The sequence below is a fragment of the Acipenser ruthenus genome, chromosome 17 (genome assembly GCF_902713425.1).
Source record: "Acipenser ruthenus chromosome 17, fAciRut3.2 maternal haplotype, whole genome shotgun sequence".
In the NCBI taxonomy this organism is placed as follows: Eukaryota; Metazoa; Chordata; class Actinopteri; order Acipenseriformes; family Acipenseridae; genus Acipenser; species Acipenser ruthenus.
Genome location: NC_081205.1, coordinates 7,071,964 through 7,088,495, shown reverse-complemented (window position 1 = coordinate 7,088,495; position 16,532 = coordinate 7,071,964). Strand labels below are relative to the sequence as shown.

At 36.9% G+C, this 16,532-nt stretch overlaps 1 protein-coding gene across 4 annotated transcripts in view; it reads right to left on the bottom strand.

The window, feature by feature from the left end:
* Window positions 1–11,153, bottom strand: part of LOC117423717 (protein shisa-6-like) — a 106,192-nt gene extending 95,039 nt beyond the window's left edge. For 3 of the 4 annotated variants that reach the window (XM_034039827.3, XM_034039830.3, XM_034039831.3), the window contains exons 1-3: window positions 10,970–11,097; window positions 9,501–10,462; window positions 5,294–5,451 (exon numbers count right to left, since the gene is read on the bottom strand). In XM_034039827.3, the coding sequence (XP_033895718.1) occupies window positions 5,294–5,451; window positions 9,501–10,039 (697 nt within the window). In that variant the 5' untranslated portion in view covers window positions 10,040–10,462; window positions 10,970–11,097. Of the gene's footprint in view, window positions 1–5,293; window positions 5,452–9,500; window positions 10,463–10,969 lie in introns of all 4 variants that reach the window. The other variant, XM_034039828.3, reaches the window with a different exon arrangement.
* Between the last annotated feature and the right edge of the window lie 5,379 nt (window positions 11,154–16,532).

Below are 16,532 nucleotides of genomic sequence, written 5' to 3'. Positions count from 1 at the left end.
ATGGATATTTAATTGTTCTAATCAGAACGTGTATCTATATCTGCCAGACACTCTGGTCTAGATAAAATAACCTGCAATGCAGATTTAGAAAGTGGCTTCACTTTAGTTTTCATTGGTTGTCAAACAGGCAGCAGATATGTTGTTTGCTATTGACTACCAAATGGCATATACTGTATGAAAAAACAATGATCAAGTCTTTATACAGTTGAAAATGTAGAGCTTTGTATCCAATTTGTCAATATCTCTTAAGGGTTTAGTTCAGAGCACCCCGATAGTGTCCTGTGTCATTTTCATAGTTCTGGCTGTAAAATGAAACTGCCAATGAGTTTGAAGTAGGAGGTCATATATTACATAAGCTGTAGCTGGAGGTGACAACCCTTGGTAACCTTTTTTTATTTTAGTTAATGCAAAATTCATATCTACAGTCACTGCTAACAAGTTATCACAGGATCAGCCTGCTATTGCCGTGATGTTAAAGATTATGTTCAGTTCTAGCAGGTGTCACCACATGTGGTGTTCATTATAAATGAGAAAGTGTCAGGATGAGACAGCAGATCCTAATATATGATGTAGCAATGTAATTAGTTATATAAACATTTCACTTGGACAAATCAGCTGTTTGTTTCATCAGATATTTGAACATGTGCAAAAGTTAAGCATGAAACAGCTTAGGAGAAAAACAAATTATGGAACATATACAATTATAATGTAGATACTGTGGGAACCATCTTGTTTGCCTACTAGCGATGTTTTCAATTTGAACAATCAAGTGTACGGATTGAGTCGCCATGGATATGATCCGTGTTTTTAGTGTTTAGATTGTATGGAACATCCTTAAATCAAAGCAAAGGGATTGTTCAATAAAATCTAATGATTTTGGTTTTGTTTCCTGTCGGAAAGGTAATATTAAATCAAAGATTAATGCATTGATTTTTTTTTTTCAGAACATTTATTATTATTTGTTTATTTAGCAGACACCTTTATCCAAGGCGACTTACAGAGACTAGGGTGTGTGAACTATGCATCAGCTGTAGAGTCACTTACAACTACGTCTCACCCGAAAGACGGAGCAAAAGGAGGTTAAGTGACTTGCTCAGGGTCACACAATGAGTCAGTGGCTGAGGTGGGATTTGAACCGGGGACCTCCTGGTTACAAGTCCTTTTCTTTAACCACAGGACCACACAGCCTCCTGTCCTTTATTGTACATTTATTTCAATAATATTTGCTCAGAGGCGCTGCCATAAGTGGCATACCATGTGAGTACCAAATAGAAAATTTGAGAAATAGGTGTTGCTTTCTGAGAAATACAAATATTTTGGATTGTATAATCACAATTGAAAACATTAGAATTTCCATCCCCTATTCAAAACGCAAGACGTTACTACCACACAGGAGAAGACCACAAAACATTCAAGCAGAATGTCTAGCTTTAAAGAAAAAAAAACCGGAGACAGCAACGACCTCTACTCAGAGTTCAATTACTTACATACATGTAATTAAATGAGGCTCGTAGCTTTGTGTGCTAATGGGCAAATAACAGAAAAAGGCTGGTATGCAACATGATTTTCTTTTTGTTGACAGAGGCAGCTAGTTGACCACAGAACATTCAGACAGAATGTCTACCTTTAAAAAAAAAAGGATGAAACTGAAAGAAAGCCAAACAAGATAACAAATATATGGAAGGGGTCATATGGGACAGAGAGAAAAGTCCATTGAATCAAACAACATCTTTGCCACTAACAGTAGCATGAGGTTTGTTATTCATGACGATACCAATGTGTCGCTATATCTTAGTTTTCTGTAGTGTGAATGAGCCTTAATATTGCGGCAGACTCTACTAGTGTGTTTAGACATTTCAGCACAAACCCAGAGCCAGCTTATGTACATACTGTACAATGAAATGTCAGGCTGCAGCAGCACCAATGAGATTATATATGAATACAAATGATCCAGACAGAAAATAAACTGTTCCAACACAAGATAATTGTGCATAAAGGATATTGCCTCTGATCCTTAATCTGATTTCAAAAGCTTAGTCATGGAAGCTCAAAATATACAAAGGCTTGGCTTGAGTGTACAATGCTACAGTAAAAAATCCAAGATCAGGTTTTACAATAAGCATTTCAACTAGTCTGTATTAAAACCTCTCAATGCCCTTACCACTTACATGTTGCCTGTATGTCATGAACTTATGTTTCAATTAATACCAAACAATTAATTTGTTTGTTCACCCTCCTGTCGTCTTCTGAAAATAAGTCGTGTGAATATTAACCTGCTTTGAGATAATCCTGTGAAATACAGTAGAAGAGAAAGGAAACCCCTGCTCTCCTTCATATGTGTCCCCATTTTTAGATGGTCACTTCAGAACCTTTTTTTCTTTCAAAATAGTAACTGTTGCTATGGTAACCCCCACTCTTTATATCAGTGCGACAGATAACAAGCTACTACTTAAATAACATTCCTTGGCCTGGTATTGTACTCCTTACAATAGCAAACTAATGCAGTAGATAAGACTGCAGCATAATTGCATTCGGCTTTCAAACACAGACAGGTGTTTCCACTTAATATTTTAGAACTTGATTTGCCATAACAAAATATTCAGTTATTTACAATGTAATTCAACATACATATACTTACACCCTTTCCTACAATCCAGCATTTTTTTTTTTTTTAGTAAAATTAAATACCTGATATTTTTATATTTTAGACCACAGCCCTCGCTATCAGCCATCTACCACATAGTTCTGAAAAGTTGATATAAAACTGCCCACGTAAATCGCTAGTGTTGACAAACACCTCAGCATTATCAAAGTGTTATACTGAATTGTATACAAATGTATGAAATTTGAGTTCTGAATGGGCCTTTGTAGATTAATTACAAATGTACAACATACCACCAATAAAATATCTTCATCTTCATGTTGTGTCATTGACCTTTCAAGGTGTTTGCACAATGACGTTGCAGTGCTATAGAAACTGTAAGGCTTTATTGAACAGTCAGGGGCTCTATATATATATATATATATATATATATATATATACAGTGCCTTGCGAAAGTATTCGGCCCCCTTGAATTTTGCGACCTTTTGCCACATTTCAGGCTTCAAACATAAAGATATGAAACTGTAATTTTTTGTGAAGAATCAACAACAAGTGGGACACAATCATGAAGTGGAACGAAATTTATTGGATATTTCAAACTTCTTTAACAAATGAAAAACTGAAAAATTGGGCGTGCAAAATTATTCAGCCCCCTTAAGTTAATACTTTGTAGCGCCACCTTTTGCTGCGATTACAGCTGTAAGTCGCTTGGGGTATGTCTCTATCAGTTTTGCACATCGAGAGACTGAAATTTTTGCCCATTCCTCCTTGCAAAACAGCTCGAGCTCAGTGAGGTTGGATGAAGAGCATTTGTGAACAGTAGTTTTCAGTTCTTTCCACTTCTCGATTGGATTCAGGTCTGGACTTTGACTTGGCCATTCTAACACCTGGATATGTTTATTTGTGAACCATTCCATTGTAGATTTTGCTTTATGTTTTGGATCATTGTCTTGTTGGAAGACAAATCTCCGTCCCAGTCTCAGGTCTTTTGCAGACTCCATCAGGTTTTCTTCCAGAATGGTCCTGTATTTGGCTCCATCCATCTTCCCATCAATTTTAACCATCTTCCCTGTCCCTGCTGAAGAAAAGCAGGCCCAAACCATGATGCTGCCACCACCATGTTTGACAGTGGGGATGGTGTGTTCAGGGTGATGAGCTGTGTTGCTTTTACGCCAAACATAACGTTTTGCATTGTTGCCAAAAAGTTCGATTTTGGTTTCATCTGACCAGAGCACCTTCTTCCACATGTTTGGTGTGTCTCCCAGGTGGCTTGTGGCAAACTGTAAACGACACTTTTTATGGATATCTTTAAGAAATGGCTTTCTTCTTGCCACTCTTCCATAAAGGCCAGATTTGTGCAGTATACGACTGATTGTTGTCCTATGGACAGAGTCTCCCACCTCAGCTGTAGATCTCTGCAGTTCATCCAGAGTGATCATGGGCCTCTTGGCTGCATCTCTGATCAGTCTTCTCCTTGTATGAGCTGAAAGTTTAGAGGGACGGCCAGGTCTTGGTAGATTTGCAGTGGTCTGATACTCCTTCCATTTCAATATTATCGCTTGCACAGTGCTCCTTGGGATGTTTAAAGCTTGGGAAATCTTTTTGTATCCAAATCCGGCTTTAAACTTCTCCACAACAGTATCTCGGACCTACCTGGTGTGTTCCTTGTTCTTCATGATGCTCTCTGCGCTTTAAACGGACCTCTGAGACTATCACAGTGCAGGTGCATTTATACGGAGACTTGATTACACACAGGTGGATTCTATTTATCATCATTAGTCATTTAGGTCAACATTGGATCATTCAGAGATCCTCACTGAACTTCTGGAGAGAGTTTGCTGCACTGAAAGTAAAGGGGCTGAATAATTTTGCACGCCCAATTTTTCAGTTTTTTATTTGTTAAAAAAGTTTGAAATATCCAATAAATTTCGTTCCACTTCATGATTGTGTCCCACTTGTTGTTGATTCTTCACAAAAAATTACAGTTTCATATCTTTATGTTTGAAGCCTGAAATGTGGCAAAAGGTCGCAAAGTTCAAGGGGGCCGAATACTTTCGCAAGGCACTGTATATATATATATATATATATATATATATATATATATATATATATATATATATATATATATAATGTTCCTGAAACCTGTGTGGATGGACCAAACCAATTTGTTTCATCTAATTCGGTTCCCTTTTGAAATAAGATTCGTAAATGTTTTTCATTGCAGTTATGGGGGGATCCAATGCTATTTTCACATATCACAACTACAGAGGCTCAAAAACAGACACTCAGAAAAGATTCAGGAAATAACTCCATCTATATCAATTCTGGGAATTCTATGCTCCTGAATGCTATTTAAATTACCATATTTCAAGTGTTTTACTAAAATAGAACCAAACAACTATGCATTCAAATGTAAGAACTATGTTTGGTTTTCAATTTGTAAAACAAATATACCCCACAGTATCAAGGTACATTCAAAAACCTGTATTAGTCAACATGCATGGAGAAACTTGTTCCCATGTTAAACTTTAAAAGAAGACCACCGATCTAAAAGTAACTTCACCAGCTGACTTGACTATATTAAGTTTGACCTTAAGCACAGAACCAAGATATAGACATCCACAATCTTACGTAGTGTTCAGTGCTCACAGAAAATATAGTACTGTAATTAGAAGAAAAATAAATACATACCGTGGTTGCTTTTCATTGTACGGGCTGGTGTGTAATGGTTTTTTGAAGTACGAACAGGTGTATTTTCTTTGGGTGATCCATCTATTGCCGTTATTTTTTCTCGTTCATAGTGCGGTATTGGGCTGGCTCCTTGTTGCCTTAAAATGTCTGCAAGGGCTCTGGAAAAGCCATACAAAGTCAGAATTAGCATCCTGAAATGACAGTCTGAAATGAGCTTGCTAGTATACATGTCATTATTATACATTTTGTTAACTGGCAATAAATGTCCCACCCCCAGTTGTCATTCCTAGAACATGGATAATATTTTGGGGGTACCACTGCTCCCCTGAGAAGCTTCCTCATTAAAACCACTTGCATGTATATATATATATATATATATATATATATATATATATATATATATATATATATATATATATATATATGAAGAGCAAAAGCAGGGGTGATCCAACACTTTTTCCAGGACACTGTAAACTAAATTCATAAGGGGGAGACAGAAGAACACTGACCCAGTTTGGTACTTTGAGGTATTAGCTCTATAAAATAGACATGTTCGATAATGGATCTCTATCGTTGTGCTTGATTTCTCGAAATAGAAAATAGAACATTATGTCGCCATAGCCCCTCGGTTGAAGAAGAGGTTGATTGATGGTGTAAGATGTTTCTGTGCCAAGAAGATAGGAATCTAGCACAGGTTTGCACCAAAAATAGCTGTTTCCCCGTGTTTTTCCCCATACGCAAATACTTTACTTGAAAAAACTGCAAAGTGTACCTTGTATCTCAACGTGCCTTCCTAATTATCAATTTACATATTTAACCTAAAATCCTAAGATTAATTTACCAGGGCTGAACAAGTCAGCAATAGTAACAAGTTTGAAATGTTTCTTAAATTGATATTTACTTCAGACTCAATAGACAACCTGTGAGAATAATAAATTCTGACTAAATTTCAATTGGTTAATTATCAGTAATTTGCTATTTTACCAATAGGATTACTGTAGTGACTGAAGTACGTCAATGTCAAACTACATTTTATGAACCATCCTCTTTATTTAATTTTACATAACTAAGTATGACATTGAAAAGGGTATTAATAGCTATCGCGTCCAGGCTGAGCATATATATTTGAACTGATCTTGTCCACAGACAGATCTGACCTGATTTCCACTTGTTCCAGTTGGATCACTGAGTTATTTCATCCCTTTGCATTCACTGTACTTGTCGGAAGACTGTGAGGTCTTTAGCATTAATGACGGTCCTTGACTGATTATGCAGATACTTACATGGGTAACTTGGGTTATAATAAAGACATCTGTTTCGTTTGAATAAATAAACATTAATTTAACATACCTAGTGCTGAGTTTATCAACTGCACTGCCAACTGGTGTAACTGCCTCTACATTTGACCTTATTTGAAAATCAAACAAAAATATTGAGATAAAAAAATATATATATACCTTTCAATTGAAAAATGCTACTGTATGTACGAGTAAAAAAACAATGCAAACTAATCTGAAACCTACAGTGAAAAGTGAGATGTGTTTAAATAACCTCTAAGTAATCTACGATGCAAGCACATTTGGATTGGAAGTTTAGCTAGCAATTAATTAAGTGGCTGAAAATATGTAGTCTAAACATTTCAAACACCTATATTACTGTCTGGAACTAGAATTTACTGTAGTTTTAGTGTAACTTGTAATGTTAATACATTGGTCAATATCATATGGTTAGTGAGAACAGTTAAGAGTCACCCTGCACACCTTACCTTACAGAATACCATGTGCCCCATTAAAAACAAACGTGCATCCGGAGAAATTTGGACATAAGTGACGCTGAAGACTCAATACTACAACATTTCAATATTAACGTCGTGTGGGTGTCTCGTTCTATATTGTATGCATATCTGAAGAAACCATTTCTCTGTTGTTGTTGTTGGTTTTTATTTATTTATTTATTTAGTCATGTTTTGCTTGTAATAAATCATTATTAACAGAACTGTTTAAAATGCTGCTGTTTGCATTTGGCACTGGTAAAGCAGTTTGCACTTCATTAGGTTTTCATGAAATTAATGGCGCGCGCACACACACACACACACACACACACACACACACACACACACACACACACACACACACACACACACAGAGGTTAATAATATGTCCAGGAATTTCGGCAAATACTTCACTGTGATTGGTTGATTTCTGATATTGATTTATAATTGTACATCCAGCACAGTTCTAAAGTTTAATAGTAGTGCAGTGTTTATTTATTTTGTTTTATGTTGTCATTTATAATAAGTTAATACATCGTTCGTGTGCAGGGTGTCGCTATTATCATTCTGCACAGTTTGAGCACACGAACTGCTCAGCTTTGTTTTACGGTTCTCTCATCTATTATTATTATTATTATTATTATTATTATTATTATTATTATTATTATTATTATTATTATTATTATTTATTTCTTAGCAGACGCCCTTATCCAGGGCGACTTACAATTGTTACAAGATATCACATTATTTTTACATACAATTACATTATTTTTTATATACAATTACCCATTTATACAGTTGGGTTTTTATTGGAGCAATCTAGGTAAAGTACCTTGCTCAAGGGTACAACAGCAGTTTTTCATGTTTTGAACCCAGTTTTTCATGTTTTTCACTAGAATTTACTGTAGTTTTAGTGTAACTTGTAATGTTAATACATTGGTCAATATCATATGGTTAGTGAGAACAGTTAATAATCCGGAGAAAATTGGACATAAGTGACGCTGAAGACTCAATACTATAACATTTCAATATTAATGTCCAGAGCCCTAACCACTACTCCACACTGCTGCCCTAAACTGGAAGAGATGACAACCCTTAATAAGACACACCCTAACACACTACAGAATACCTTGCTTCGTTAACATGAGGGTACACTATCGGTAGATACTGTGAATGGAATTATACTTCACGATAATCAAAAATTATAGAGTGAAGTAATTGCGTGCTATTTTAACAAATATGACGCGATTAATCCTGTAAATGACTAAATCATTGCGATTACACGACCCAACCTGACCTGACCTCTCTGGCTTTGTTGAAACTGCTTATTGAATGGAACTACAAATCCACACGTTTCAGTAGGTTGTCAGGTTCTTAAAAAGAACAGGAGATGTTTTGGAATCGGAAGTCAGCCCAATAGTTTATGGGATGTTCCGTTTAAGATTATGAAGACATGGTACTTAATTTTGGGTGAGGATGCTTTCGATAGATGCAGACCGTCCAATTATTTGACATGTCTGTGAACATTATCGTTTATATTTTACATGAAACATAGCAATCAATTCAAACACTAGTTCTCAATACTCGTTCTAACACGACCAGCCTTACAATACTGAGTGCAGTAAATTATAGTATGGAGGTACGATGTAACATGTACTGAATTAACTACATCTAAAACAAAATACAGATGTTGGCTATCGTTTTGTCAGAAAACAACACTACTTTTTAAATTTTTAATGCACCTGAGATATATAACTTCAGTATCTAATCAATATTTACAAATATACAGTACAGTGTATGGATTGAATCGTCTTAGCCTGTCTTGATGGTAAAGTGATACAGTAGTTATTTCAAATTTCTGCTCTATTCCAAACTGTCCTACCTGGATAGTGGATACTGCTTTTTTGGTCTGATAAAATGTTTTTTTTTTTTTCCGTTTCAAGAATCAAAACACGACTTTAAACGCATCTTATTTTAACTGTTTGAATACTTTAGAAGCACAAAACACAAGTGTGACCGGAATAAAGTTAATATATAGGCTACGGTACTGAGATTGTGTTAAATTCTTATCCATTTGCAGTGTATGGTTTACATGCTTTTTCCAAGTACATTAATATGTAAGCAGACTACCTGTCTGCTCTGATTCATGTAATGCTAAAACTGCATTTTATTTATTTATTTATTTATTTATTTGCTTCCGATTTTGTAAAATCCTGCAATTCCCTATATAAGTTATTGTATATATTGCAATAGATACAGCAGAAAGTTTACTGAACACAGTATTTACATTACTGCAGCAAAACTTTCACCGTTCTGACTAACACAGATTTGACTTGATTAAAGGTTATACGCATACTGCATACAGACAGCAGTTGACATTTGTCGTTAAACCAATAGCCAAATAAGCTAATTAAAATAAAAAGCACAGTATTTTACCTGTGAACATTCATTTCCTGAGGTGGTCGTGTTGCTTTATCATAAGCAACTTTTGCGGCGACTCCAGCGACGATGACAAAAATGATTACCCCGCACGTGATGTAGACTGTTGTATTGGTTTGATCCAAATTGGGGTCGTAGGTATTGACTGTAGGCTCAGGCGGTCCAGGTACGGGGGTTTGGATCCAGTCCGGACTTACATAATTTCTACAGCTTTTTTGATCGATTCTTTTCAATTTCTCATCACAGCAGAAGCGTAGGTAACAACTCCCACAGCAGTAACGGTGGCTGGTGTTATTGCATTCAAATTCTTTATCAAATTGTCCGCTCACGTCGTAGTAACCGAGGCACGTATCGTGGTCTGCTTTTACCGGCTTAACCTTCCTAGGGGGGTCCACTGGAGCAATAGCAGTGCTGTTGACCTCCTTCCCTTTCCGCCTTGGAGACCCGTTCTTGTTTCTTGTCCTTGTTCCCGCACAGAGCAGTACATTCAGGGGGTCCAAGTATATTAAAATCAGCAGAAGATGCTGTATGCCCATGGCTTAGTTCTTTTTCCTTCCTTCTTAAATCTTAAAGTTTTTTTCTTCTTTTTCTTCCAAGAAGCAAGAACCGATTAATCCCCTCTTGCTGCTGCAGCCCTGCTAAATAAGTCCTTTATCCACGGTTTCCCTCCAGATGCCCAACTCCAAATGTCACCTATCCACAAACTCAACGAAGCCATCGTTTGAAGAGTGAAAAGGATCTTACAAAATCCATTGGACTCCACAGAGTACTGCTGGTGTCATTCGTCGTTTTTTTTGTTTTGTTTTTTGCAACAAAGTTCTACAGCTCAGCAAGGTATTACTGGATGGAGCACATACTCTTTTTCAGTTTAGAAATCGGGCGTTATACTGCCCTTTGGAGTCCAGGGTTGTGCCACAGAAGAAAATTCAGTTTCATGAATGGAATTCTCAGTAGCTGTGCTGAAGGGGGAAAAAAATCATAAAGCTAGTTAATTCCTTATACGTGTGTCTCAGATTCTAATGCAAACTCTGGGAAACTTAACTAGATATCATTGCTTTCTTTAAACGAGTCTTCTTGCTAAAATACACAAAAGAAACACTGATTTCTCAATAAAAAAAAAAATATCAGATTTGTTAACTTTAATACTGTTTTCATATATTTTTCTCAATTTCGGTGGTTTATTAATGAAATCATATTAAAGTCATGCAAAATAATACTAAAACAGTTTGTCTATAGTCGTTTCAAATATTGCAGCATGCATCTTTAAAAAACATACAATGTATCTGTACGCGTTTCAGACGCCAATCGAGCACAGGTTATCCCCAGTTCTGCAAAAGCATGCATTGGAACTCGGGGAATTCCGAGTGAATTGCGGTATCTGCATTGGTTAAACCTTTATGCAGCAAACTGCTAACTCTTTATAATTCCAAGTCAGCCCCTCCAAAAACAAAAACTGCAGCTAGTACCTTATGTGTGTGTCATCGGGTCCTCTGCAATAGGAGCGGACTTACCTAGCTGAGCTGGGTTTAGTCTGCCGGAGTGTTTCTGCACTATCGCTGAATCAAGTGAAGATCAGTCTTCACTACCACAGAGCTCTGGCTCTGATCCGCCCCCGTCTCTCACTCTTACATCACTCCAACACCAACGTCACCAGTACACCAGGTACCCGTTAATTACAAATCACTCTCCAGCAACAGTACAACTGGTTATGTCTGCAGGCTATACCCAATAACTGCATAGGTGTCCTTTTTCATCGAGCCGTTTTTTTTATTTCAAAACAAGCTTTCTGCCAGCGCTGCTTTAAAATGCATAGCTGCTTCATTGGACATGTGCGCAGCGATATAGTGTTAATATGGAATGTGCAGTCATGCAATAATAAAGTTTTGGCATAACATTTTGTTACATTATCTGGCCCCACTAAAATATTAACTGAGTAAAACGGCAATGAGCTACTCTCCACAACTCCAAACGGGACTGACAGTGTTCTATAGGAGTTAGACTTTAATCTCAATTGGCTACAAGCATACTTTTAAGTAACTTCAAAATGCAGGTAGTTACAACACTGTATTTACTAATATGTCTGCCCTTAGAACACAATTCAATCTGTGATGGTGTGGATGGAACACATACTAACAACGTAGTGGTTAGGGCTCTGGACTCTTGACCGGAGGGTCGTGGGTTTATTCCCCGGTGGGGGGACACTGCTGCTGTACCCTTGAGCAAGGTACTTTACCTAGATTGCTCCAATTAAAACCCAACTGTATAAATGGGTAATAGTAAAAATAATGTAATTGTATGTAAAAAAAAAAAAAAAAAAGTAATGTGATATCTTGTAACAATTGTGAGTCGCCCTGGACAAGGGCGTCTACTAAGAAATAAATAATAATAAGTTATTTTTCCAATATAATTTTGTTGTATATATATATATATATATATATATATATATATATATATATATATATATATATATGTGTGTGTGTGTGTGTGTGTGTGTGTGTGTGTGTGTGTGTGTGTGCGTATATATATATATATATATATATATATATATATATATATATATATATATATAAACCAAGTATAAATATAAATTAATAAAATAATACATTTATAAACATAAACTAACCAGTAATGAACGCAAACAATTACAAACGCATTAATAAATAGCCTTGTTAATAAACTTCAATGATAAATGAACGAACATAAAACAGATATATTGATATTTGACAGTATAGCAAACAAACACAATTTGCTCCTCCCTCATATTTGATTGCGAATGATTCAAACCGTAAAGGGAGACTGATGGGCTACATAGTAAACCTACCTTAACACATTAATCTGTTTAATCTCGGTTACTGTTTTTTGTTCCGTATTTCAGAAATATACTGATTGTAATCCTTTGTTTAACCTTTTGAGGTACAAGGAACATGTGCCCCACAAAAAAATCAGTTGTTTACATTAAGGGCTTAAAAAAGCATATAGCTTAAATTTAGCAAAAACACACACATTTTGTATTTGATCTAGAAAAGATGTTGCGTGGTTATTTTTTGGAGGTCTCTGGTTAATTTAAACTTTGAGATAAAACTGAAGAGTCTCATACACAAATATCCCAACTATATAAAGAAAAAAACATTCTCTGAATTACGTGAAATGTGACTTTATTATTATTATTATTATTATTATTATTATTATTATTATTATTATTATTATTATTATTATTATTATTATTATGGCGTTATCTAGTGCCTTTCTAGCAATTCATGGTACTTAATCAGGGATGGAAAGAAGACTCCCATTGTATAGCAGTTTGAGCCATTCCTGGTTTTACTATGAGTTTAATAAGACACACCTGTGCTTGTTACCTATACACTGAGGCTAATCAGGCTTGTAATAAAACCTGGAATGTGTGAAACCACTATGCAATAGGAGTCTTATTTCCATCCCTGCTTAATACAAGTAAAATGTATCATCTGAGGCACTCTAGTCGCACGACATGTTTTATATATTTAAAATATAGCTTCACCTTGCTTATCGTGAAGCCATGTATTAAAATGTATGGCCAATATACACCATACACTATACAAAATTGCTAGTCTGTTATTGTTATTATTATCAGTAGTAGTATTAATAATAATAATGATGTTTCTCTGTACTTGTAGATTATGCTTCGTAAACCACACCTTGAAAATCGAGTGATGCGAGCTATTTCACTCAATGTTTTTCCTTCTTTATGCAAGTCAAGGTTGTTATAATAGTAGAAAACACTAGTGGAGGCTTTGAGTAAATTGTTGATGCTCATAATACATCACAGTAGAAAAATGCAACATGTCTAAGACTTTTGCACAGCATTGTATATCAAGTGTTTGCATTTTCATCAACACTGTCAACCAGAGGCATTTACTGTATCACATGTGTGTACTATGCAACTGCAGATACTGCCTATACTGAGTCATACCAAGAGACTGACTGTACTGCTTGAAATGTACATCAAGTCTGAGCTGGAGAAAGTTTTTGAAACACTCTGCCCCCAATCAGCTGAGATCAGAACTTCACTTGCTGCTCTTACATCTCTGAATCATTTGCATTGATGAAACAGAAAGCACTTTATAACTTAATTGTGGTGCTTAATCTAGCAACATTCTAGTACATTAGGAAACTCAGCAGAAGATAGAACATATTATTAAAATTGCAATTAATTATAAATATATATAAAAAAAAAACAAGCAGTTAAACAATTATTTCCAGGGATAATTCATCAAGACTAGTACACGAATGCTGTGGCCAAGACACAGATCTAATGGCAGATATAACTGTCACCACAGGAGCAACTAGGAAATGTATTAGGTTTCATCTACAGTAATACAATAACGTTTAGCAGTGCCTAAGGCCCAAACTATCCCTGTGGTTGTGACGCAGATGTAATTCAGTTCAGCCCAGCATGGGCCTGGCTTCAGTCTGCTCTACTGTTCCTGCACTTGGAGGGAAGTCAGGCTCCCAGCTTGACCTGCTGCCAATCACTACCCCCCACATGCTTATTTTAAGGGCCTAAAGGCTAAAGCAGTACATGGTTTGTATCCCGCCTTTGAAATTAAGAATGTTTTGCATTTCCCTTATTATTATATGAAGTCTGCAATCATTCTGATTGCTTCTAAGTTCTGCTGCTTCAATATTGAGTCATCATTCTTCTCTACCTTTGTGGTTTAGCTGCTTTGAGATTGTCTGCAGTACCCTAAGTGCTGGGACTGAACAAACTCCCTCATTCTTAAGCACATACAAAACATAAGAAAATGTACAAACGAGAGGAGATCATTCGACCCACCTAAGCTTGTCCGGTTCCTAGTAGCTGATTGATCTCAAAATTATATAGGACCCAAGTGTTTCTGCCTCAACAACATGACTAGGTAGTCCATTCCATACACTCACCACTCTATGAGAAGAAATGTCTCTCCATCTGTCCTAAGTCTATCACCACTTAATTTGAAACTGTGTCCACTGGTCCTGGTTTCCATACTGCACTTAAAGCAATGTTTTGGGTTCACTTTTAGTTTAAAGACATCAGTCATGCCGCCCCCCCCCCCCCCCCCCCCCCGATTCATTTTTGTTCCAGGCTAAACAGATTCATTTATTTCAGCATATCTTCACTAGTGCATTATACAACCTCATCATGACATCCTTGGATTTGTACCCTACACTATATGGCTATATACCCACGCATTCTGTTTGCCTTTTTGATTGTTTCCCCGCACTGTGTGGTTGCCGACAGTGATGAATCTATTACAACACTGAGGTCTTTCTCTTGGTGTGTCTGTTCTGGTTCTATCCCTGCCATTTGGTATTTGGATCTTATATTTTTGTGACAGGCTTGTAGCACTTTACATTTTTTGTTGTCTAAATCAGTTTGAATTTCCTGGATAGTTGTAAGCTTGTTTGCCTCTCCCCCAATATTTGTGCTGTCTGCAAATTTGACAACTTATGCCCTGATCTCAGTCGTAGATAAGAAGCATGAGTGATCCAAAGATGGAGTCCTGTAGCACTCCACAGTTAGAGGTTTCTTCTCTTACAAGTACTCTCTGCTTTTTATTTATTTTCGCCCAATTTGGAATATCCAATTATGTTTTTTTTCTCCTCACTGCAGCGAGTTCCCACATAGCACTGACGTTCTGAGGGCGTGTGAGCATCCTCCAATCTCACAAGCCTAAAGCCAGAATTGCTTTTACGCTGAGCAATCCAGAGCAGAGGTGGGCGGGCTACCGATCCCGGAGAACAGAGATCAGCCCTGCTTTTTATCCACTCTGAATGTGTTCGGTGTCTAGCCAGTAGGGTTCGCTGTTGCACGATGAGAGGAAACCCCTGCCGGTTTCCCATCCCACACCCTGGGAGCGTCAGAGCCAATGTGACACTCCTTTCGGGGTCCCCAACAAAGTTTGGCCACTTTGCACAGCCCGGAGGCGAAATGGCGCCGTCTAAACTGTATGACTCATCCTGCACTTCCAGCAGCAGCGCTTTAAATGGATAAGCCACTCGGGGACCCCTGCTTGCTGTGTTTCAACCAGTTTTGTATCCACTTGCATGTACACCTTGTATTCCCACATATTGCAGCTTTAGGATTAGCCTTTCATGTGGTAGTTTGTCAAAGGTTTTTTGGAAGTCCAGTATATGATGTCACTGTTGCAGTGACTTCTTCAAAGAAGTCAAAAAGGTTTGTCAACCAGGAGCGCCCTTTTCTTCTTCTGTTGGCTGTTTCCTATGATTCTGTTGCTGTACAGATACTCCTTTAGTTTCGCTTTTACAATTGATCCCACAATTTTACTTATATATACACACACACACATACACAGAGAGAGAGAGAGATAGAGAGAGAGTAGGTGGGGTGAGCACCTGGCACTTAGCACCTGGGGCTAGCTAGAGAGAGTAGGAGGGGGTAGCAGAGTTTAAGGGTTACATTCTGAGTTTGATTTGAACCAAATCAGCAAATCGGCTCAGTGACAGACTGCTGCTGCTATGCTGTCAGTCAAATCTCTATGCCGCTTCTTTATCCAAACTGTGCTGTATCAGGGTTTTTTTGCAGGACAACAAGATTTGCAATCCCAATAAAAGTAAATGGCTGCAAGATTCCACCTGCTTTATTGATAGAATAAACTGTGGTGTTCATTCATTGAATTTGGTTTCTCCTTTTTCATTTTTCAGTTTAAAATATATCAGTCCAGTATCATTTTGTTAGAAGTACCATATTCCTCCATTTCCATTGTTGCAATCATTTCATTGCATTGTAACCCTTTGTGTCAAGTGGGGTAATCATGTCAAGCAATTCCCATACAGCCAAAGCGTATGCAAAACGCAATGCTATTTTTACCCTAGATGCAACAATACAGGAAGAGAATTCAAAAAGCATGAATTTTAGTTGTGTGAAAATTGCTTTTGGGTCAGGCAGCATTCACGTCTTTGTATATTCATTGTGTTAGCAACCCTCTATTTATTGTATCATTAATACTGCAATTTAACATTCAGCTTAACAATAGAAAACACCTACAT